The 23863-nt window shown below is 37.5% G+C and overlaps 1 protein-coding gene across 1 annotated transcript in view; it reads left to right on the top strand.

Moving 5' to 3' along the window:
- The window catches only part of MALRD1 (MAM and LDL receptor class A domain containing 1), a 794826-nt gene that overhangs the window by 641564 nt on the left and 129399 nt on the right, over positions 1-23863 (top strand). The window contains exons 35-36 of the mRNA XM_044915239.1: positions 3009-3272; positions 20238-20363. Coding sequence (XP_044771174.1) covers positions 3009-3272; positions 20238-20363 — 390 coding nt within the window. The remainder of the gene's footprint in view (positions 1-3008; positions 3273-20237; positions 20364-23863) is intronic.

The raw sequence follows: 23863 nt of genomic DNA, 5'->3' as shown, positions 1-23863 counted from the left end.
TCCAGATATCATCACATTTTCCGCATATGAAATTGGGGGGACACAAACATGTAGTCTTTGGCATGACATGTACCCACCATTATACTGTCATACAGAAGAATTTCCCTGTTCTAAAAATCCCCTGTGCTCCACTCCTTTATCTCTTCTTCCCCTGCAACCCCTGGCAACCACTGAGCATTTTACTGTCTCCACAGTTTGGCATTTTCCAGAATATCATATAGTTAGAATCTGGCACTATGTAGTCTTTTCAGACTGACTTTTTTTTTTTTTTTCCATTTAGTAATATGTATTTAAGATGGTGCTGAGAATCTTCTGGTTATAAAAAAGAAAAATTAATACTTAATTTCATTTTTTACAGAATTATATGAGAAAGATATCACCTGTAATGATTAGCTGACTCCACGGGTGAGACCCAAGAATAAATAACGTTTATTAACATTTTAAGAACACTTTCTTAACTTCTCAAAAGGATTGTGCAGCAGAACGCATTGAATTCAGAAGATAAATATGCCATGTCTTCCCAGAGTACTCATTTCATTTGAATACCTGGAGGAAGTTTTTTTTTATATTAAAAAAAAAAAGCACGGATATATTCTGGAGTAGAATACAGAATTTTCATTAGATAAAACAAGAGACTTAAGAGAAATGCTGAGCGTATGGAGAACTGCTTCTGGCTAAGATCCTATTTAGACTCCCCTAGGGATGCAAGTTCATGTTCCTCTTGCATCAGAAATACTTTAGTGAAAAATTTAAGAAGTGATTCAGAGAAATTCAGTAAAACAAGATACATTTTGGTGGTTAGAGAGTATCTTCGGTCTGGTTCCCAGGGAAGTGGACCCTGAGGCAGAGATTCCTGTGCAGCAAGCTGACTGGAAATTCTCCCAGCAACAAGCCTGTGGAGCAAAGGGAGGGCGACTGGGCAGAGGGACGGTAGGGGGCAATGCAGGAGCAGTAGGGGCCTCGGCCGATGTCACGGGGGCTCTGAAATCACACTGGCCCTTTCAGAGATGCCCCTAACTGAGGCATAGGGGCCAGGCCATTGTATGCCCAGTGCACCAGGGAGCTGTTCCCGGGAGGGTGTGTAACCTTAGAGGGAAGTTCCCGGGACTGGAGCTGTGAGCTGTCTGAAAACCTCCCGGCAGCTGTGGGATAGAACACCTTGATCTGGGTGGAGGAACCTGGGCAGCCCAAGACAGACACCACAGAAGGCAGCACAGACCCACCAACTTCCTTGTAAAGAAGGACCTAGATCAAGTGAGTTCTGAGTACCTTTTGCTGTAAAGAATTCTGAAATAATGGAATCCCTACCTCCAAATGAAAAGGAATACACACACACACGCACACACACCATTCTGAACAGGAGAGAAGCATAAGGAATTTGTGCTTGTCTTGGAATATGGAAAATTAATTCCTTCATTTCTTTTTCAGCTCATAAAGATATTAAATTCAGTGCATAAAATATTTTAGAAAAAAATCAAATTAAGAATGTCTGCCTTTCCTTAAATGTGGGATTATTCTAATGGGTGTGTGTGTGTGTGTGTAAAGGTATAAAAACTTAAATCCAATTTACTTTCTAAGTTTGAGTTTCTGAGGTGTATGTTGGAGCACTACAACTCTATATGCCGCTCTGACCTGTCAGTCATTAGGTAAGAACATGGTAGCAGGGTCTCAGAGTCATGCATTTACCCCAGTTCAGTATGCTTGTTTCCATGAAAGGTTCCCTCAAATATATGGCTTTCAACACAGAGTTTGAATCTAAATATATCCTGGATATGTTGCCACTACTGAGTGAGTCGAGAGGAAGAGGAACTTTCAAATTTCATTTTTTAAAATAAATTCACATCATCATCCTAATGCCTAAAACAAATTATTTTTATATAACTATATAATTAATTACATTATAATTATTCTTATATAATCTTACATATAATATATAATCTATATCATATATAATTATATAATCATAATTATATCATGTATCTTCTATATAAGATATAATATATAATCTTATATGTAATTTAAATAATTTATGAATAAAAGTTGTTTTAAAATGTAAGAACCCAAAACTATTGCTGAACTGGTCCCCACTATTATCTGACTATTTTTTTTTCCCTTAATATACTGATGAGTCCATCAACAACTCTCAAAGAGACAATATGAGGTGTAAGGACGATTCCAGCAAATTAGTGCAATTATGTATATTCTCATATATTTCTGACCTCTGGAAATTGCAACAAGTCAACAGTCTTTGCTCATGCTTTAGGTTTTGGCTTAGAGCTGATTTAAACCATTGTTGTGGAATAGTTTCATGTGCTAAAAATTTATTAAACTAGTATTGTGTCTTTGGACACTCAAAATTTATGGGCCTCATTTGAAAAATAAGTTGGTTGGATTTGAACTACATTATCTTCAAGATTCCTGCTAGTACAGTATCTTGCCATCCATTATGATTTCACTGGCACTTTAGATACTGCAGCTTGTGACCTTTGAGCTGTCATCAAGAGCCAAGGGCAACGAGCAGTGTGACAAACCCATGGCAGATGTCTGCCTCTGTAACTCAGCCCTGACCAGGGTCTCAGGAGCCAAATTTCCCAAATGGAGACCACAAAATGTTTATCAACTACCCACTGGTAGAATGACAATTCCCTTCACAAAATTCTAAAACTGCGAACGCAGCTTTCCAAAGTGCTTAACTAACTGTGTAAAATATCTTTACTCTCAAGGAAAATCTGATTTAGTGGTCAAATTTAAGACAGATGAACCAAAATTTCTCCTTTAATTTGAAATTGTCATTTTTTTAAGAATGTTGTTTCTGAGGTTAAGATGAGCCATAGTCTCTAATAGCATCTGGATGTTTGTAGAGCTCCGATCATTCCTAACTGTAGATTAATTTACTTAAATTACCATAATGTTTCATATTTACCCGGGAGTAAATGTATCCTATAATGTTTCAACACTGGACAGAGCGATAATTCTCCTAATATGAAAACGACTTGCTTTCTGTTTAGGTCCTGTGGCACCTCAGCCATCACCCTGTGAAGCCTATCAGTTTTCTTGTATCTACACACGCCAGTGTGTCCCTCTCTCGGGGAAATGTAATGGACAGGAAGATTGCATAGACGGCTCTGACGAAATGGATTGTTCTCTCAGCCCCCCTCCTCACCGCTGTGGTAAAATGGAGTTCCAGTGCTCGAGCAACGAGTGTATCCCATCCCTCCTGCTATGTGATGGAGTGCCCGACTGTCACTTTAATGAAGATGAATCCCGCTGCTGTGAGTTATTTCCACAAACTCAGTGTGCCAGGGAAGAAATGCAGTTTCGAAAGTATAAAGAGAGCTTGACAGATGAAGCAAAGTTCTCTAGAATCTTACCATGACTCTATCATCAATAACATAGTTGCTTGTATTATGTTGCTAAACAAAGCATAATGCCTAGCATTTTTTAAAATTAACATATAATGTATTATTTGTTTCAGGGGTACAGGTCTGTGATTCATTCAGTCTTACATAACACACAGCACTCACCACAACACATACCCTCCCCAATGTCCATCACCCAGTCATCCATCCCACCACCCCACTCCCCTCCAGCAACCATCAGTTTGTTTTTTTTCCTATTGATTGATTGATTGATTGATTGATGTAGTGTTCCATGATTCATTGTTTGCATATAACACGATATTGATCTCCCCTTCCAATTTCTTCCCCCTTTCATTTTTCCCTTCCTACTATCTTCTTTTATTTTTTAAAAATATAATGTATTATTTGTTTCAGAGGTACAGGTCTATGATGCATCAGTCTTACACAATTCACAGTGCTCACCATAGCACATACCCTCCCCAATGTCTAAACAAACCCTCAGTTTGTTTCCTGAGATTAAGAATTCCTCATTTCAGTGAGATCATATGATACATGTCTTTACAGGATTGATTTATTTCGCTTAGCATAATACCCTCTAGTTCCATCCACGTCATTGCAAATGGCAAGATTTCATTTTTTGATGGTTGCATAATATTCCATTGTATATATATACCAGATCTTCTTTACCCATTCATCTGTTGATGGACATCTTGGGTCTTTCCATAGTTTGGCTACTGTGGACATTGCTGCTATAAACATAGGGGTGCAAGTGCCCCTTCGGATCACTACATTTGTATCTTTGGGGTAAATACCCAGTAGGGCAATTGCTGGGTTATAGGGTAGCTCTATTTTCAACTTTTTGAGGAACCTCCATACTATCTTCCAGAGTGGCTGTACCAGCTTGCATTCCCACCAACAGTGTAAGAGGGTTCCCCTTTCTCCGCATCCTTGCCAACATCTGTCATTTCCTGACTTGCTAATTTTAGCTACTCTGACTGGTGTGAGGTGGTATCTCGTTGAGGTTCTGATGTGTATTTCCCTGATGCCGATCGATGTGGGGCACTTTTTCATGTGTCTGTTGGCCATTTGGATGTCTTCTTTGGAAAAATGTCTGTTCATGTCTTCTGCCCATTTCTTAACTAGATTATTTGTTATTCGGATGTTGAGTTTGGTAAGTTCTTTATGGATTTTGGATACTAGCCCTTTATCGGATAAGGCATTTGCAAATATTTTCTCACATTCTGTAGGTTGTCTTCTGGTTTTGTTGACTGTTTCCTTTGCTGTGCAAAAGCTTTTTATCCTGATGAAGTCCCAATAGTTCATTTTTGCTTTTGTTTCCCTTGCCTCTGGGGACGTGTCTAGCAAGAAGTTACTGAGGCCGAGGTCACAGTGGTTGCTGCCTATGTTCTTCTCCTAGGATTTTGGTTGCTTCCTGTCTCACATTTAGTTCTTTTATCCATTTTGAGTTTATTTTTGTGTATGGTGTAAGGAAATGGTCCAGTTTCATTCTTCTGCCTGTGGCTGTCAGATTTTCCCAGCACCATTTGTTGAGGAGACTGTCTTTTTTCCATTGGACATTCTTTCCTGCTTTGTTGAAGATGAGTTGACCATAGAGTTGAGGGTCCATTTCTGGACTCTCTATTCCGTTCCATTGATCTATGTGTCTGTTTTTGTGCCAGTACCATACTGTCTTGATGATGACAGCTTTGTAATAGAACTTGAAGTCCAGAATTGTGATGCCGCCAGCTTTGCTTTTCTTTTTCAACATCCCTCTGTCTATTCAGGGTCTTTTCTGGTTCCATACAAATTTTAGGATTATTTGTTCCATTTCTTTGAAAAAAGTGGATAGTGTTTTGATAAGGATTGCATTAAATGTGTAGATTGCTCTAGGTAGCATTGATATCTTCATAATATTTGTTCTTCCAGTCCATGAGCATGGAACGTTTTTCCATTTCTTTGTGTCTTCCTCAATTTCTTTCATGAGTATTTTCTACTTTTCTGAGTACAGATTATTTGCCTCTTTGGTTAGATTTATTCCTAGGTATCTTATGGTTCTGGGTGCTATTGTAAATGGGATCGACTCCTTAATTTCTCTGTCTTCTGTCTTGTTGGTGTATAGGAATGCCACTGATTTCTGTGCATTGATTTTATATCCTGCCACTTGACTGAATTCCTGTATGAGTTCTAGCAGTTTTGGGGCGGAGTCTTTTGGGTTTTCCACTTAAAGTATCATATCATCTGCAAAGAGTGAGAGCTTTACTTCTTCTTTGTGGATTCGGATGCCTTTTATTTCTTTTTGTTGTCTGATTGCTGTGGCTAGGACTTCTAGTACTATGTTGAATAGCAGTGGTGATAGCAGACATCCCTGACGCATTCCTGACCTTAGGGGGAAAGCTCTCAGTTTTTCCCCATTGAGAATGATATTCGCTGTGGGTTTTTCATAGATGGCTTTTATGATGTTGAGGTATGTACCCTCTATCCCTACACTCTGAGGAGTTTTAATCAAGAAAGGATGCTGTACTTTTTCAAATGCTTTTTCTGCATCTACTGAGATGATCCTATGGTTCTTGTTCTTTCTTTTATTAATGTATTGTATCACACTGATTGATCTGTGGATGTTGAACCAACCTTGCAGCCCAGGTATAAATCCCATTTGGTCGCGGTGAATAATCCTTTTAATGTACTGTTGGATCCTATTGGCTAGTATTATGGTGAGAATTTTTGCATCTGTGTTCATCAGGGATATTGTCTGTAATTCTCCTTTTCAATGGCATCTTTGTCTGATTTGGGGATCAAGGTAATGGTGGCCTCATAAAATGAGTTTGGAAGTTTTCCTTCCATTTCTAGTTTTTGGAACAGTTTCAGAAGAATAGGTATTAATTCTTCTTGAAATGTTTGGTAGAATTCCCCTGGGAAGCCATCTGGCCCTGGGCTCTTGTTTGTTGGGAGATTTTCAATGACTGCTTCAATTTCCTTAGTGGTTATGGGTCTGTTCAGGTTTTCTGTTTCTTCCTCGTTCAGTTTTGGTAGTTGATACATCTCTAGGAATGCATCCATTTCTTCCAGATTATCTAATTTGCTGGCACATAGTTGCTCATAATATGTTCCTATAATTGTTTGTATTTCTTTGGTGTTGGTTGTCATCTCTCCTCTTTCATTCATGATTTTGTTGATTTGGGTCCTTTCTTTTTTTCTTTTTCATAAGTCTGGCCAGGGGTTTATCAATCTTATTAATTCTTTCAAGAACCAGCTCCTACTTACGTTGATCTGTTCTATTGTTCTTTTGGTTTCTATTTCATTGATTTCTGCTCTGATCTTTATTATTTCTCTTCTCCTGCTGGGTTTAGGCTTTATTTGCTGTTCTTTCTCCATCTCCTTTAGGTGTAGGGTTAGGTTGTATATTTGAGACCTTTCTTGTTTCTTGAGGAAGGCTTGTATTGCTATATACTTTCCTCTTAGGACTGCCTTTGCTGCCTCCCAAAGATTTTGAACAGTTGTGTTTTCATCTTCATTGGTTTCCATGAATTTTTTTAATTCTTCTTTAATTTCCTGGTTGACCCATCCATTCTTTAGTAGGATGCTTTTTAGTCTCCATGTATTTGAGTTCTTTCTGACTTTCCTCTTGTGATTGAGTTCTAGTTTCAAAGCATTGTGGTCTGAAAATAGGCAGGGAATGAAACCAATCTTTTGGTACCAGTTGAGACCTGATTTGTGACGTAGAGTGTGATCTATTCTGGAGAATGTTCCATGGGCACTAGAGAAGAATGTGTATTCTGTTGCTTTGGGATGGAATGTTCTGAATATATCTGAGGTCCATTTGGTCCAGTGTTTCATTTAACGTCTTTATTTCCTTGTTGATCTTTTGCTTCGATGATCTGTCCATTTCAGTGAGGGGGGTGTTAAAATCCCCCACTATTACTGTATTGTTGTCAATGTGTTTCTTTGCTTTTGTTATTAATTGGCTTATATAATTGGCTGCTGCCATGTTAGGGGTATTTACAATTGTTAGATCTTCTTGTTGGATAGACCCTTTAAGATCTGTCATTTCCTGACTTGTTGTGAGGTTTTGATTTGGATTTCCCTGATGCCGAGCAGTGTTGAGCACTTTTTCATGTGTCTATTGGCCATTTGGATGTCTTCTTTGGAGAAATGTCTGTGTTCTCTGCCCATTTCTTGATTGGATTATTTGCCCTTCGGGTGTTGAGTTTGATAAGTTCTTTATAGATTTTGGATGCTAGTCCTTTATCTGATATGTAATTTGCAAATATCTTCTCCCATTCTGTTGGTTGTCTTTTAGTTTTGTTAACTGTTTCCTTTGCTGTGTTTGCTTAGCATTTCTGGAAACATTCTGTTTGTAGTCACACTAATCTCTGTTAAACTTACCTGATTTCCTTTTTTATTTACATTTGGGCCATTCATGTGGGGGATGCTCCTGTGTAATTATCTTTTTTTATTGTTGCTATTACAATCTGTCACCATGCAAAGTTACTACAGTATTATGGACTACATTTCCTATGCTGTACTTTTCATCCCCATGTCTTATTTATTTTATAACTGGAAGCTTGTACCTCTTAATCCCCTTGACTTACTTTGCCTAAACCATAACCCCTCTACCTTCTGGCAGCCACCAGTTTGTTCTCTGTGTTTATGATTCCATTTCTGTTTTTGCATGTTTTTTAGATTACCCATATGAGTGAAATCGTATGGTATGTGTCCTTCTCTGTCTGACTTATCTCACTTAGCATAATACCCTTTAGGTCTGTTCATATTGTCACAAATGGCAGGATTTCATTCTCTTTTTGGCTGTATAATATTCCAGTGTGTGTGTGTTTGTGTGTGTGTGTGTATCACATCTTTATCCATTCATCTCACAATGGGTGCTTGGTTTGCTTCTGTATCTTGTGAATAAGGCTGCAGTAAACATAGGGTTGCATATATCTTTTTTCGATTTAGTGTTTTGTTTTCTTTGGATGAATACCCAGATGTGGAATTACTAGATCATCTGGTAGTTCTCTTTTTAATTTTTTGAGGAACCTCTGTAGTATTTCTTGTTTTTGTTGTTGTTGTTTGTTTGTTTTATTTTTATCATGGCTGCACCATTTTACATTCTCACCAATAGTACACAAGTGTTCCTTTTTCTCTGCATCCTAAACAACCCTTGTCATTTCCTGTCTTTGACACTAGCCATTCTTACAGGTGTGAGGTGGTATCTCTTTGTAGTTTTGATTTGTATTTCCCTGATGATGAATGATGTTGAGCAAATTTTCATGTGTCTGTTGGCCATCTGGATGTCTTCTTTGGAAAAATGTCTATTCAGGTCCTCTGCCCATTTTTAACCAGATTACGGTGTGTGTGTGTGTGTTCAGTTGTATATTTTGGATATTAAGCCCTTATCAAGTACATCATTTGCAAATATATTTTCCAATTTAATAGGGTTTTGTTTTTTTTTTAGTTGATAGTTTCTTTCTCTGTGCAAAAGCTTTTTAGTTTCATGTACTCGAAATTGATGATTTTTGCTTTTGTTTCCCTTGCCTAGGGAGACAAATCCAGAAAAATATGCTAAGGCCAATGTCCAAAAGTTTACTGCCTATATTTTCTTTTAATTGTATGGCTTCAGGTCTTACATTTAGGTTCTTCATCCATTTTGGCTTTATTTTTGTATGTGGTGTAAGAAAATGCTCCAGATTTATCCCTTTGCATGTAGCTGTCCAGTTTTTCAGCACCATTTATTGAAGGGACTGTCTTTTCCCCAGTGTGTACTCTTGTCTCCCTTGTCATAGATTGATTGCCTTAGATGCCTGGGCTTACCTCTGAGCTCTATTTATTCCATTGATCTGTGTGTCTGATTTTCTGCTGGTGCCATACTATTTTGATTATTATAGATTTGTAATATAGTTTGAAATGTGGGATTGTGGTGCCTCCATCTTTGTTCTTCTTTCTCAAGATTGCTTTGGCTATTTGGAGTCTTTTGTGGTTCCATACAGATTTTAGGATTATTTGTTCTAGTCCTGTGAAAAATAGTATTGGTATTTTGATGGGGATTCAGTTGACTCTGTAGATTGCTTTGAATATTTTGGACCTTTTAGCAATATTAATTCTTCTAATTCATGAACATGATGTATCTTTCCACTTATTTGTGTTGTTTTCAATTTCTTTCATCAACGTCTTACAGTTTTCAGCATACAGATCTTTCACCTCCTTGGTTCAATTTATTTTTAGATATTTTTTGATGCAATTGTAAATGGGACTTTTTACCATTTTAACAAAGGTTTGTGGAAATGGATTGAGGACATGTAGTTATAATTTCTTCCCAATGCAAGTATTTATGAAGATGGCTCAAGCAAAGGGCTATCGGCAAATATTCATTTTAATGAATATATGTAGGTAGAGGTTGGACCTAGACCACTACCTGGGTAGCTATCATGTCATTAAGAGTTCATGGAATAGTAAATCCTAAGGACATGGGTTTTAATATCATCCTTATCACTTACTACATATGGAGGTTTGGGAAAGTTATTAGAATCAGTCTTATCATCCATGTAATATTACCTTTTAGGGCTGTGAAGATTTGAGAGAATATGTGAAAAATCCTCAGCCCTGCATTCAGCACCTTCTACTTTTATTATAACTAGACTATTCATATAAGGAAGGGAGAGTGTTGGTTAAGAAGCAATTACATAAATCATTAAGGTGAGCACAAAAGCATGGTGAGTCAAAGCACCAGTACCATCTCACTTAATTATTTGTTTGCTTGGTGTTATATTATACTGTATTATATATTTTGACATAGGTTGCAGTAATAGAGCTACACAAACCACATGTTAGTGACCACTTTTTCTTTTAAGTAGTAAAAAACATTTTGGAACGTAACTGTCCGAGGGGACACTGAAAGAAATGTAAGGCGATTTCAGTGTCTTGTCTAGAGTGGGCATCAGGAATTATAACAATCAGAAAAGGAGTACAGATGAATGCAAGAAAGGGGAGACAGCGTTTGGCTGTTTAAAGGTTTCAGTTGTAAATAAGTGAACTTCTTTTCCTAGTTTAGGCTTAGAGATTGGTTTTCCATTTCCCTGTGATTTCCTCCATGTATATGCTTTCTGTAATAAAGCCAGCTTGTCAAGTCTTATAATATTTTCTTAGAGGAAGGTAAACAAATGGAAGTGAATGAAGAAGAGAAAGCCTGCCAAGTAATTTATCCCTATTCCCATCAGGGCTCTAATGTAATTTGGTTGATAGAAATCTTATTAAGTTCAATAGAGTCATATGATATTTGATTTCAAATAAGAATGCTCTTTAAATAGAAGCTTAGGAAAGTACAGTATCCTTATGCTTTGAGACACTCTCTGGAAACTTGGTGTTTGATGAGGGAGTCACGTATGAAGTTCTGCTCCTAAAGGGAAATAAGCCCATGCTAGGAATAGACTGGTATCATGAGAGTATTGTTTCTATCCATCTCTGAAATATTTAATTATGTTGTGAGTCTGTAAGGAAAATTGTGTGAAAATAAACTAGGGAAAAAATGCTAGGGCAAATTTACAGAATAAAAGCACCTGATGATGACAGTTTACCAAATGATTAAAGGCATACTAGTTTGTTTGTTTTTTCTGGGCTTACCTATTAATTTAGAATGGGGACTTTTTAAAATTCACAATCATTTCTTCATTCACAAACTCTCATTAAGAATGCAATTTATGCCACATAATGTATTGGGCATTGATGACAGATAGATATGGTATTAGACCAACTCAGGTTGTAGATACATTATATATTACTGAAAGTGATAGTTAAGAATAAAATGTGGTAAGTTCTGTGACAGAGATAAACACAGAGTTATTGAATACATAGGGTACTTCCTAACTGTGGTTCTAGGGAATCTGTAAATTTTAATAAGAAAAGTGATTGCCAATTTGGAAAGACAGTAGTCCTTAGGCAAGTGAAGTAGAAATGCTTGATCCCAGTAAAGGATGGTCTGGAAATAGAGAAAAAGTTGTTTGCCTGAAGCAAATTTTGTATAACTGGAGTAGAGTTTGTGGTGAGAGATTTAGAAGTAAGTCTGGAGAGATAAGCAGGGACTAGATCTTGAAGAGTGATTCCTCACCCCTCATTGCCACCACCACCCACTGTTCAGGTAGTTCATGGAATGCATTGGAGTGAGGGAGGGGCTGGCTAGGAGATGTCACACTCAAGTACAAAGGAATCAATTGGGGAACAGTGTGAAGGAAAGATTTTGATTAGATTTCAGAGATGTTCAGGTGAAGAGGAAGAGAAAGTAATCAAGAATAGTTTCCAAGGTTCTGATTTGGGCAACAGGACAGCAAATGTGCCATTTCCTGATCTGGGGCAAATGGGAAGAGAAGCACCTCTTAGGGGAAGATGGTGGCTTCGTTTTTAAACGTGTTGTGATTGTGGTATTTATGGCACATCCACATGGAAATACTCAGAATGTATTCAGAATGGATATGTGGCGCTCAGGAAGAGAGAAAGCAATTTATATAAATCACGGGGCCTTCAGCATACATGCTTGAAGGAGATAATACAGAGAGGAAGACAAAAGGTGGAGGACAGTTAAGAAAAAAATACACACTGAAAGACACTGAGATGTGGTCACAGGCACAAGAGGACAGCGAAAAGAGAGTGATAACCATAAATGAAATGTAGAAAGCCTTAAGTACAGAGAGTATTCAGAGGTTGGAATGTTTTTGAGAGATCATGTAAGATCAGGCCTAAAAACTATGTTGGGAAAAGCACAACAGAATTCCTGGTGATCTTGGAAAGGCAACTTGCTATGGACAGGAAGGGCAGAATTCTGAAGCCAATCTTTTAGAGAGAAAGTAGGCAGAGAGAAATCAACTGTAGACAACTCTTCCAAGCAGTTGGCACTTGGAATGTGATGTAGGACGAAATAAGAGATGGGTTTTTTTTTCAAGTTGGTTGGTTTTGAGAGCCTTGCACATGTTTAAATGTTGTAGGAATAAGGATTCTGAAGTGGTTACAATTTAAGCAGGGAAATCAATAGCAAATGGTATTTAAAGGCCTTTTATTCTTGCAAAAATAAATGTTCTAGTGATCAGAATGTTTATATAAACCTGTGATGAGTTCAGCATTTAAAAATAATTCATATTTAATATTGTCTTTCTGCTGGAAACATGTTTTTTTAATAAACTGAAGTGGTACATCTTTACAAAAAAATCCCCCTTCCCTTAAAAAGAAAAAGAAAAAAAGGAGAAAAAATCGGTATGGTTTAATTATAAGGGAAAATAGCATAAAACTAGGAGCATTCCTCTTACTGATATTCCCTCAGTTCATCAGATGTTGTATCAGTCAATATCCTGGCAAGACACGGTTGGCACAATGATATTGTAAAATTTGAGATTATTTTAATAAAGGGTTATTTATAGGGAAATAGTATGCAGAAAGAAACCACAACAGATAGTAAAAGCAGGAGCTGTTATCCCCCATAGACCAAAGGATGTGAGAGGAGGGAAGATTTGTCTTAACCTGGAATCAAAGAGAGCTGCTTGATACAAGGTGGGGGAATAGCTGCCCAGGGTAATCTCACAGCCTCTTCCATCCACGTTCCCTCTTGCTGGTTCTACATGTCAGCCAAACCCAAGGAGAAGCTAGAGGACAAAGAAGCATGTGGATGTGTCCTTTGTAGTTCAGCTTCCTGGATCCTGAGCATAGAGAGAAGATGCAGAAAGTTTCAGGAGAGGCCCATGGAAGCTATCCATCAGTGATGGATGTGACTGTGGAAAAGATAGGGAAGTGGACGAGATCGGGCGCGTTTAGGGTGGGATGTGCAAGACTGTTGAATCACAGATCTGTACCTCTGAAACAAATAATACATTATATGTTAAAAAAAAAAAAGAAGAAGAAGATAGCAGGAGGGGAAAAATGAAGTGGGGGAAATCGGAGGGGGAGATGAACCATGAGAGACGATGGACTCTGAAAAACAAACAGGGTTCTAGAGGGGAGGGGGGTGGGAGGATGGGTTAGCCTGGTGGTGGGTATTGAGGAGGGCACGTTCTGCATGGAGCACTGGTGTTATATGCAAATAATGAATCATGGAACACTACATCAAAAGCTAATGATGTACTGTATGGTGATTAAGATAACATAATAAAAAAAATGTACTGTTGGAAAAAAAAAAGATAGGGAAGTGGATAGTCTACCCACTTTCTTTTTTTCTTTTTCTTTTTTTAATTTGACACAGAGAGATAGAGAGAGAGAGCACAAGCAGGGGAGCTGCAGAGGGAGAAGCAGGCTTCCCACCGAGCAGGGAGCCCAATGCGGGGCTCGATCCCAGGACCCTGAGATCATGACCCAAGCCAGAGGCAGCCTCTCAACCAACTGAGCCACCCAGGCGCCCTCTACCCACTTACTAACTTTATATTCCAATAGTAGTCAATGTGTCTTATGAAGTTGATTGCCATTTGGAAGATTTAGCATGGGTCATGCTCCTCAGATTTGTGGATCAGCCTTTATCATCAATATTTTTATTATTAGCTTTTCAGTATGTTAGCTGTGATCCCAGCATCCTATGGTACTTCTCAATGATAGTATAAAGATCATCCCTCTGCATTTGACAGCTTCTTACAAAAATGTTCCTCAGCTTATTCAACATTAAAATCATCGTGATTGTCTATTTTCCAGAGATACTGAAGAATTGGATGAATATGGTCAATTGTATAATGCACATAAAAAATTATTCTTCTTTCCCCATTAAATCATTTTTGTAGTTTTATAAAAATTATTTAAACTGCTAAGATATTTCAGCAAGAGTAGTAGTTGGTTTTAGTTTAAGGATAGAGGAGTAAATATCCATCCTGCTCCGTGCTAGGTATGGGCATGCCTTGAAAGGCTGACAGCCTTCATTCTAAGGGTAGAAGACCATGGTCACTCTGCTCTTAGAAATGTTGGACTGCATACATTAGTTTTCATCTTAATAGTAAATGGATACCCATCCCTAGACACATGTACTTTACTTCTGTGTGTATTTTGTATGCAGCAACAATAATTTATAAAGGAATTTTGTTTTAGGAAAGTAACGCCAGTGGACCCTTTAGGAATTGCTTATGTTTAATGTATCGTCAGTACCTGAGTGAATGAGCTAAAAGCCACAGAATGTTCTGTGTTACTTGGCTTATTTTGGTAAGAAAGAGTATCAACCTCTAGGATGACAGATTGAAATAAGTGTTTTTATAGACATTAAACCATAATGTTTGAATGTGGTGAAAGTAGATATTGTCCAGGGAAATTTTGAAATCTGAGTTTCCTATAAATTTTATATATAGATTATTTGGAGTACTTTCGGAATTTTTCTTTGTCGTATATGTAGTAATGATGAAGGGGAGAAAGAAAGTAATGGTTTGGTTAATTTTCCTATATTCGGTACAATGCCCTTTGCTGTGTGGGTTTCAATAAATACTACTTGCTATTCATAATTTATTTGCCACCTACTTTCAGAAGGAAATTGATAAATATCTATTAACTTTAATGTTATACTATTTTAAATACCATAGAAACTAAGATTTTAGTTTTAAATTTCATAAAATGTCTAATTTTTAACTCTTAATTGTAAACTTTTTCAAAAAGGGGAAAGTAAGACTTTTTATAAATTGAAACCATTTATTTTGTTAGATATTTTTTATGTGCTTCAATACTATTTGGGCCAAAGCTGAGGATTTATACCACTTACAAGTTAGAGCTCTTTGTTGTATAGTCAACTTAAAAATAAGCTATCAGTCACACTGGAAATTGGGTGAAGGAATATGGATGGATTAGTATTTTCAAGAGTAGAAGTGTTTGAAATAATGTTTCTACAGTAGATGAGTATTATCTATCAGCTTTGTATACAAATTTCAACATACTATATTATTTAAAACCTTAAGATAGTTGGGGCACCAGGGTGGCTCAATTGGCTAAGGGTCCAACACTTGGTTTCAGCTCAGGTTGTGATCTCAGGGTCGTGAGATCAAGCCCCAATATCGGGCTCTGTGCTCAGCACGGAGTCAGCCTGAGATTATGTCTCTCTCTCTCTCTCTCTCTCTCTGCCCCTCCCACTTGTGTTCTCTCTTGCCCAAATAAATAAATCTTAAAAAAAAATTTTAAAAACCTTAAAAATATTATTTTATATGATCTCTCAGCCCCTTGCATTGCAAAACAATGATAATAAAAATGTGTATATGTACACAGAAACACACACATATATATGTACATGAATATATAGATGCACATATATGCGTACATATTCATTTTTTACAAACACCTCTTCATCTATAAGAGTTGGAAGATTATTCTATTTCCTAGTTTACTTGGTTTGTAATATCATTTATCCTGTCAGTGTAGATCTTAAAATTATTTAACTTTTTGCAAAAGCTTAAAGATCATTTCTTCTGGAACCTTAGCCATTTCTACAGTCTGGTTTCGGCCATGGTTTTTAGGTTTTTCTGCACTACCTCCTTACACAAACTCCCCAGTGAAAGGCAAACTGTTTTACTCTGTTCTAATGTCAAACTTATTGATTCCCCATTTACAGATTTTGTTCCCACCCTGATAAATGGCTTACTAGAAACATGAAAATTCAAAACATCTCAAGACTCTACTTTTTCAGTCTTTACAAACTTTCATGCACTAAAGGAACCTCTTATTTTTATAATACTTAGCTGTACTGATGCTTTACCAATTAAGTCTGGCCTTATGGCATTTCTTTTTATTATTATTTTGAACTGTTAACTGCTTTCTTATTGTCATTTTGCTTTAATTGCTGTATATGTTCTGGTCACTCTTTTGTTTTTGTTTTTTTTTTTTTTCTGGTCATCTTTCTGAAGTGTTCCCCTGCACTCTCTAGTTGAAGTGCTAAGCATATAGTCTTACATGTAGCTGCAGTTCCATAATATTTACTGGTGGGAATTGAAGTTCTTTTTTTTATTATTTTATTTTATTGTGTTATGTTAGTCACCATACAGTGCATCATTAGTTTTTGATGTAGTGTTCCATGATTCACTGTTTGCGTATAACACCCAGTGCTCCATGCAGTACGTGCCCTCCTTAATACCCATCACCAGGCTAACCAATCCCCCCTCCCCCCTCCCCCTCCCCTCTAAAACCCTGTTTGTTTCTCAGAGTCCATAGTCTCTCATGGTTCATCTCTCCCTCCAATCCCCTCCCCCTTTTTCCCTTCCTTCTCCTAATGTCCTTCATGTTATTCCTTATGTTCCACAAATAAGTGAAACCATATGATAATTGACTTTCTCTGCTTGACTTATTTCACTTAGCATAATCTCCTCCAGGCCCATCCATGTTGATGTAAAAGTTGGGTATTCATTCTCTCTGATGGCTGAGTAATATTCCATTGTATATATGGACCACATCTTCTTTATCCATTCATCTGTTGAAGGGCATCTCGGCTCTTTCCACAGTTTGGCTATTGCGGACATTGCTGCTATGAACGCTGGGGTGCATATGGCCCTTCTTTTCACTACATCTGTGTCTTTGGGGTAAATACCCAGTAGTGCAATTGCTGGGTCATAGGGTAGCTCTATTTTTAACTTTTTGAGGAACCTCCACACTGTTTTCCAAAGTGGCTGTACCAACGTGCATTCCCACCAACAGTGTAAGAGGGTTCCCCTTTCTCCACAACCTCTCCAACATTTGTTGTCTCTTCCCCTGTCCATTTTTGCCATTCTAACTGGTGTAAGGTGGTATCTCAGTGTGGTTTTGATTTGGATTTCCCTGATGGCTAATGATGATGAACACTTTTTCATGTGTCTGTTAGCCATTTGTATGTCTTCTTCAGAGAAGTGTCTTTTCATATCTTCTGCCCACTTTTTGACTTGATTATTTGTTTTTTGGGTGTTGAGTTTGAGAAGTTCTTTATAGATCTTGGATACCAGCCCTTTATCTGTAGTATCATTTGCAAATATCTTCTCCCATTCTGTGGGTTGCCTCTTTGTTTTCTTGACTGTTTCCTTTGCTGTGCAGAAGCTTTTTATCTTGATGAAGTCCCAAAAGTTCATTTTTGCTTTTGTTTCACTAGCCTTTGGAGATGTATCTTGAAAGAAGTTGCTGTGGCCAATGTCAGAGAGGTTACTGCCTATGTTCTCCTCTAGGATTTTGATGGATTCCTGTCTCACATTGAGGTCTTTCATCCATTTTGAGTTTATCTTTGTGAATGCTCTTAGAGAATGGTCGAGTTTCATTCTTCTGCATGTGGCTGTCCAATTTTCCCAGCACCATTTATTGAAGAGACTGTCTTTTTTCCATTGCATATTTTTTCCTGCTTTGTCAAAGATTATTTGACCATAGAGTTGAGGGTCCATACCTGGGTTCTCTATTCTGTTCCATTGGTCTATATGTCTGTTTTTGTGCCAGTACCATGCTGTCTTGGTGATCACAGCTTTGTAATATAGCTTGAAATCGGGCAACGTGTTGCCCCCAGCTTTGTTTTTCTTTTTCAACATTTCCTTGGCGATTCAGGGTCTTTTCTGATTCCATACAAATTTTAGGATTGTTTGTTCCAGCACTTTGAAAAATGTCATTGGAATTTTGATCGGGATGGCATTGAAGGTATAGATTGCTCTGGGTAGCATAGACATCTTAACAATGTTTATTCTTCTGATCCATGAGCGTGGAATATTTTTCCATCTTTTTGTGTCTTCTTCAATTTCTTTCATGAGTGTTTTGTGGTTCCTAGAGTATAGATCCTTTACCTCTTTGGTTAGGTTTATTCCGAGGCATCTTATGGTTTTTGGAGCTATTGTAAATGGAATCGTTTCTCTAATTTCTCTTTCTACAGTTGCATTGTTAGTGTATAAGAAAGCAACTGATTTCTGTGCATTGATTTTGTATCCTGCCACATTACTGAATTGCTGGATGAGTTCTAGTAATTTGGGGGTGGAGTCTTTTGGGTTGTCCACATAAAGCATCATGTCGTCTGCAAAAAGAGAGAGTTTGACTTCTTCTTTGCCAATTTGAATACCTTTTATTTCTTTTTGTTGTGGAAAGACATACTCTTAAAAACATTTTATGTCCACTTGAAAATTAATTTTAGCTGTCAAACTGTGTCAATAACCTATAATAACTCAAAGAACTCCTGCCCATAAATATACTTAAAAAAATCATGATAATACTGACAAAATTTGTGTAAGACCCATCCATGGGGATATTTATTCCTGAGTCTTCTAAAGAATCAATTTAGCTTGAGAAGTTTGAACTTGCCTTTATTCTAGAAGTAACTTCCCAGGTCAGTCCTTTTTTAAAATTTCTAGCAGCAGGCTTGGATTAAAATGTTCAAATAAGGTATTGTACTTGACACCATTAGGTAAGTCAGAGAAAAGCAGAGCCATTCTTGCTGAACTTGGGTTAAGCACCTCAAAGCCCTGACTGTTCACTGCTGCCCTCCACTTACCTCTGCAAACCCTAGGGCTCAAAGGATCAGGGTTGTAATCAATATCATTATTATTTCATGCTTTTGAAATCTATCCAGAATTCCTGACAAGATGGTGCAATGGGTCCATGCTTTGATATTCTCTCTATTCCAAAACATAGCAATGCTAGATGGAAGAGCTATCACATAAAAAGGCTTAGAGACATGACAAATATCAGCGTGGGACAAAACTGGAGTAGAACCAGAGAAGAGAGATCAGGCCTGAAACCTAAGTCTGCTGGTTTCCAGGTTCTCAAGCAAGTAGGAGATGGGAGATGCCTAATGGCAGCCTGGAATGAAGGGTTCTGGTTCAGCTCTAACTTGTAAAAAGATCCTAAATATTATTACTGCTTTACAGGAAATTATAGTCCTAATGAGACAAGAAAATGAGGGAAGAAGACAAAAATAATTTCAGGACTAAGAGTAGCATCCAGGGGAGGTCAAGTACTTGGCACGACTAGATTGCTATGGAAATGTCAGTACCCTTGGTTAGCATCAGTAAAGTCATTTTTCTGAAACAGCTCATCTTACGAGCAAGACTTACGCTGTCTCTTGAAGTCAGGCCAACAAGAGACTGTGGAATTAGTAAAATGCACCATGCTAGGAAGGCACAGAGTCATAGTACATTGAGCAGCACTGACCTACATCATGTATCCGGTGACCACCCGGGACTTACAACCGTGTAGAAATTGATGAACATTCAAGTCATGACCATTTCAATTGCGTATAATTGGAAGGGACATTAGGGGAACAACAGAAGCACAGGGAGCTCAGCCTTGAAATAAGTTTATTCTAGTCTAAAATCAGTTCAGACTACATAGTATACACAGTGTACTATAGACATACACACCTGTATAATAGTGCATAGTGCATAGGTGGGAAATGATTCTATCAACAAACTTCTTTTTGAAGAATCAAAAAGAACAATAATATATAATTTAAATGTCGGACTAGGGGGGGCACCTGGGTGGCTCAGTCATTAAGCGTCTGTCTTCGGCTCAGGTCATGATCCCAGAGTCCTGGGATCCAGTCCCGCATCGGGCTTCCTGCTCAACATGAAGCCTACTTCTCCCTCTCCCACTCCCCCTGCTTATGTTCCTTCTCTCGCTGTGTCTCTCTCTGTCAAATAAATAAATAAAATTGAAAAAAATAAAAATAGGGGTGCCTGGGTGGCTCAGTCGTTAAGCGTCTGCCTTCAGCTCAGGTCATGATCCCAGGGTCCTGGGATCGAGCCCCGCATCGGGCTCCCTGCTCCACGGGAAGCCTGCTTCTCCCTCCCCTGCTCCCCCCTGCCTGTGTTCCCTCTCTCGCTATGTCTCTGTCAAATAAATAAATAAAATCTTTAAAAAAAAATAAATGTAGGACTAGAAAGATGAGGGATGATACAATAAACTGTCTTATTATTTCATTAGAAGAAATTCATTTAAAAAATCATTTTTTTTTTTCCCCAGCCAATGGGAGCTGTTCTGATGGTGCGTTGATGTGCACTTCTTCTAATAGCTGTATCCCAGTTCACGAGCGCTGTGATGGTTTGGCCAACTGCATGGATTTCCAGCTTGATGAGTCCAGCTGCTCAGGTATTCTATTTCCATTAAAATATTCTTTACAGTATAAGCCAGTAACTTAAACCTGTAGATGATAAAAATATCATGAACTTCTAAATAATTGCCATGTATGGAATCATTGAATTTCTATTATTGGTTTGGGTCAGGAAGAATATTAACATTGCTACCCATATTAAAAAACATAAATATATAATATAATGAACTCAATGCTTATTCTATATAAACAATGTCCCCAAATAAAAATCAAACACTTAATTTTAAGTTACTATAACTTAAAGTTATTAGTATTTGATAATCTTTGATGCAAATTGCTGGGTTTCTAAAATAAGGAAATAATCTAACATGTTATTGATTTTTAATTATAATTTTCCCCACTTCTTTATAAGACTTCCCTATTTGCATGATCTAGTCATGTTTAAAAGTCAATTTATTAAGCTTTAGACTGACTTTTAAACATTTTTCTCTCCTGACCCTGGAATATTTATCAGAGCTGATAATGTATGTTTGTGATTATACTTTTATCAAAACTGCTTTAAAATTCTCTAATTTATTATAGTCCACTGCTAACATCTCTCCTGGATAATTGAACTTTTATTTCATGCAGGAGATATATGAAATAATAGGTAGGGGCAATATAAATCTCTCACAACTAAATGATAATATAAATTGGTAATAAAAGATATATTCAATCATATTTTCTAAATAAATTGGAGATATTTAATATCAAAACTAGATGAGAATATAGTCTTTGTATCTTTCAAGAGAGCAGACTCTTATGAGATAAGTGACAAAAGCATGATAATTATAATCAAATTACAGTGCAAAAAAGTCTTATTTTTTATGCTGCCGAAATGAATACTCACAGAGCCCTGAATTATATGAGTACAAAAGGAAATCAAGAAGCGAGCAAATCTGGTCCCATAAAATATGCAAAGATGAATGCTCTCTGGCATTATTTCTGTACCAGGCATGCTTATACATCAGATTGATACCCAGAAGGAAATGGTTTCACTTTCTTTTCAGAGTAGGAAAGATATTGAGATAGTTTCATTCTTTGAAACTATTAAGGCAAAGCACTGATATCCAGTAACCAAATTTATTTTCATAAAGGTGAGATTTTGTTCAGGATAGTCCTCTATGAGAACAAATATAACATGTTATGGTTTATTGTCTGATTTTACATATTTTACCTTTAAAAATATGGTCAGAAAGACAGAAGACTGGCCATTCGTCCTGAGTGACTGACAACCTCGAGGTAATAATAGCACATTCTGGTTGCCCCGTCTAGTTTAGTCATTCACCGATTCATTCACAGTTCATTTACAAAATATACGTCATACTGCCCCAGCTACTGGGTTACGGTAATATAAAGAACTAGTGAAGCAGTTTTCAGAAATAAAATCCACATTATAGTTTTTGCTCTCTATTTATATTTTCTTGCTGTTTAGTTTGTCAAACAAATACGATGAAGTCAATGCTTCCGTGTTTAAGAATGCATCTCGGCTTGATCCACACTAAGCGGTGTCAGTGCCCGTGACACCTTCCTCTTTCTTTCCAAACATCATATCCCTTTATGAATGGCATTTCATAGACTTTATGATCCCAATCCTGACAGCATCCAATAATGTCTCTGGTCACACAGCAGGTAGTGAGCATCTGGTCTCCCCTCATCTGAGGTTTAAATCATTAACGGGAACATTGACCTCAGGCCCTGTGTAAGTGTTGCAGGTTAAGTATATTTCGATGAGGCCTGTGTGTTCCCAAGTTACGTTAGAAAGGCATATTACTTTCAGGTTTTGGTTGCTTATGCAACAGAAAATTATTGAACAGAATGTGTCTGGCTTAATTTAAACTGAGAGTCTTTTTCCAGTTATCTGTAGTAGTAGAGGTTAATGGAAGTTATGTTAAGGTGATACCATAATTATGATAATCATCCTTTGAAGGAGAATGAGGAAAGGCATTAAAAATATAAACTTGTAGGGGTGCCTGGGTGGCTCAGTCAGTTAAGTGTCTGACTTCAACTCAGGTCATGATCCTGGGGTCCTGGGACCAAGCCCCACGTCAGGCTCCCTGCTCAGTAGGGAGTCTGCTTCTTCCTCGCCTTCTGCCTCTCCCTTTCCCCACCACTCATGCTTGTTCTCTCTCTCAAATAAATAAATAAAATCTTTGAAAAAAAAGTTGTAGGATGGGATATTATGAATACAATTTAATATATTATTTAATAATAATAATGGTAATGCCTAATAATGTTTCAGAAGGTTTTATTTTTTTATTAAGTGTTTTTAATTTTAACTCCAGTAGACTCAACATACAGTGTTATATTAGTACAATATAGTGATTCAACACTGCTATGCATTACTCCATGCTCACCTTGATAAGTATGCTCTTCATCCCCTTCACTGATTTCATCCATCCCCCTCCATCTCGCTTTTGCTCTATTTTAAATGAATACCCTCAGTTAAAGTTATTATTATTTTGTTTTCAACAAGAATATTTTTTACTTGAAGCATACACCAAACCAAAGCACTATAGAGCTATGCCAAATTTCTAAGCCATAGTTAATCTTCCCTGCAGTCCCTGTGCTGGGATTTCACGATAAAGAGAACAGTGTGTGCCCACTGGGTATTTGGTTTACTGCACCAAACCATCTGGTTTTCTGGAAGACTCTTAGATCCATACAGCTCCTGAAACTACAGGCAAGTTATTGTATGTGTATATTTAATCCATGCCAGTGCATAAATACTGTACCATTCAGAGAAGTTCATGATCATAATCTCAGGAACTGCAAGGGGTTATATAGCAATTCTGATCTGAATAGCAGATCATTTGACATTTTTAGACTAACAGGTTTTGGAGTTAGAGGACTGGAATTTAGTTCAATATCTGCTGCTCCCCTGCTATTAGCTTGAGCAAATTATTAACCAATTTCATCCTCTGTGAAAAAGGATCTATATGGGTATCCCACATAATGTTATGAGGATTAAATGAGGTAATGCCAGTAAAACTCTTAGGACAGTCTCGACACAGAGCAGGTCTTCAGTAAATGATAGTGATAATGGTGCTCATAATGGTAGAGGGGAAAAGGAAAGGAAAGAGAAGGTGGAGAGAGCATTGGTAATAGAAATTAGGTTTCGTGGGCAATTTAAAGAATTACCAAATACAGGGAGCTGGCTGAAAACAATTACTTAATAACATTATGCATACCACTCACTAGTATAGAAATGTTACAGATACATTTCATTTTATCCTCTCAGCAGCCCTAGAAGGCAAGGTGATAGATATAATTCTTACTTTAAACATGAGAAAGCTTATACTTAAAGTACTTAGCCCAAAGTTAGACAACGCATTAACTGAGCTAGGTGTCAATGAGGGAAAACCAGGACTCGCGTGACTGTCAGTCTTCTCAGCAGTCCACCATGCAGTAGCTGTCCCTTCCTAGGCCTCCAGAGACTTTGAAAGAGACCACACACACACACACACACACACACACACACACACACACACACACACAC

Source organism: Neomonachus schauinslandi, chromosome 5 (genome assembly GCF_002201575.2).
Source record: "Neomonachus schauinslandi chromosome 5, ASM220157v2, whole genome shotgun sequence".
Taxonomy (NCBI): domain Eukaryota; kingdom Metazoa; phylum Chordata; class Mammalia; order Carnivora; family Phocidae; genus Neomonachus; species Neomonachus schauinslandi.
Note: the sequence above shows the minus strand (reverse complement) of the source record. Positions and strands in the feature narration are given on the sequence as shown.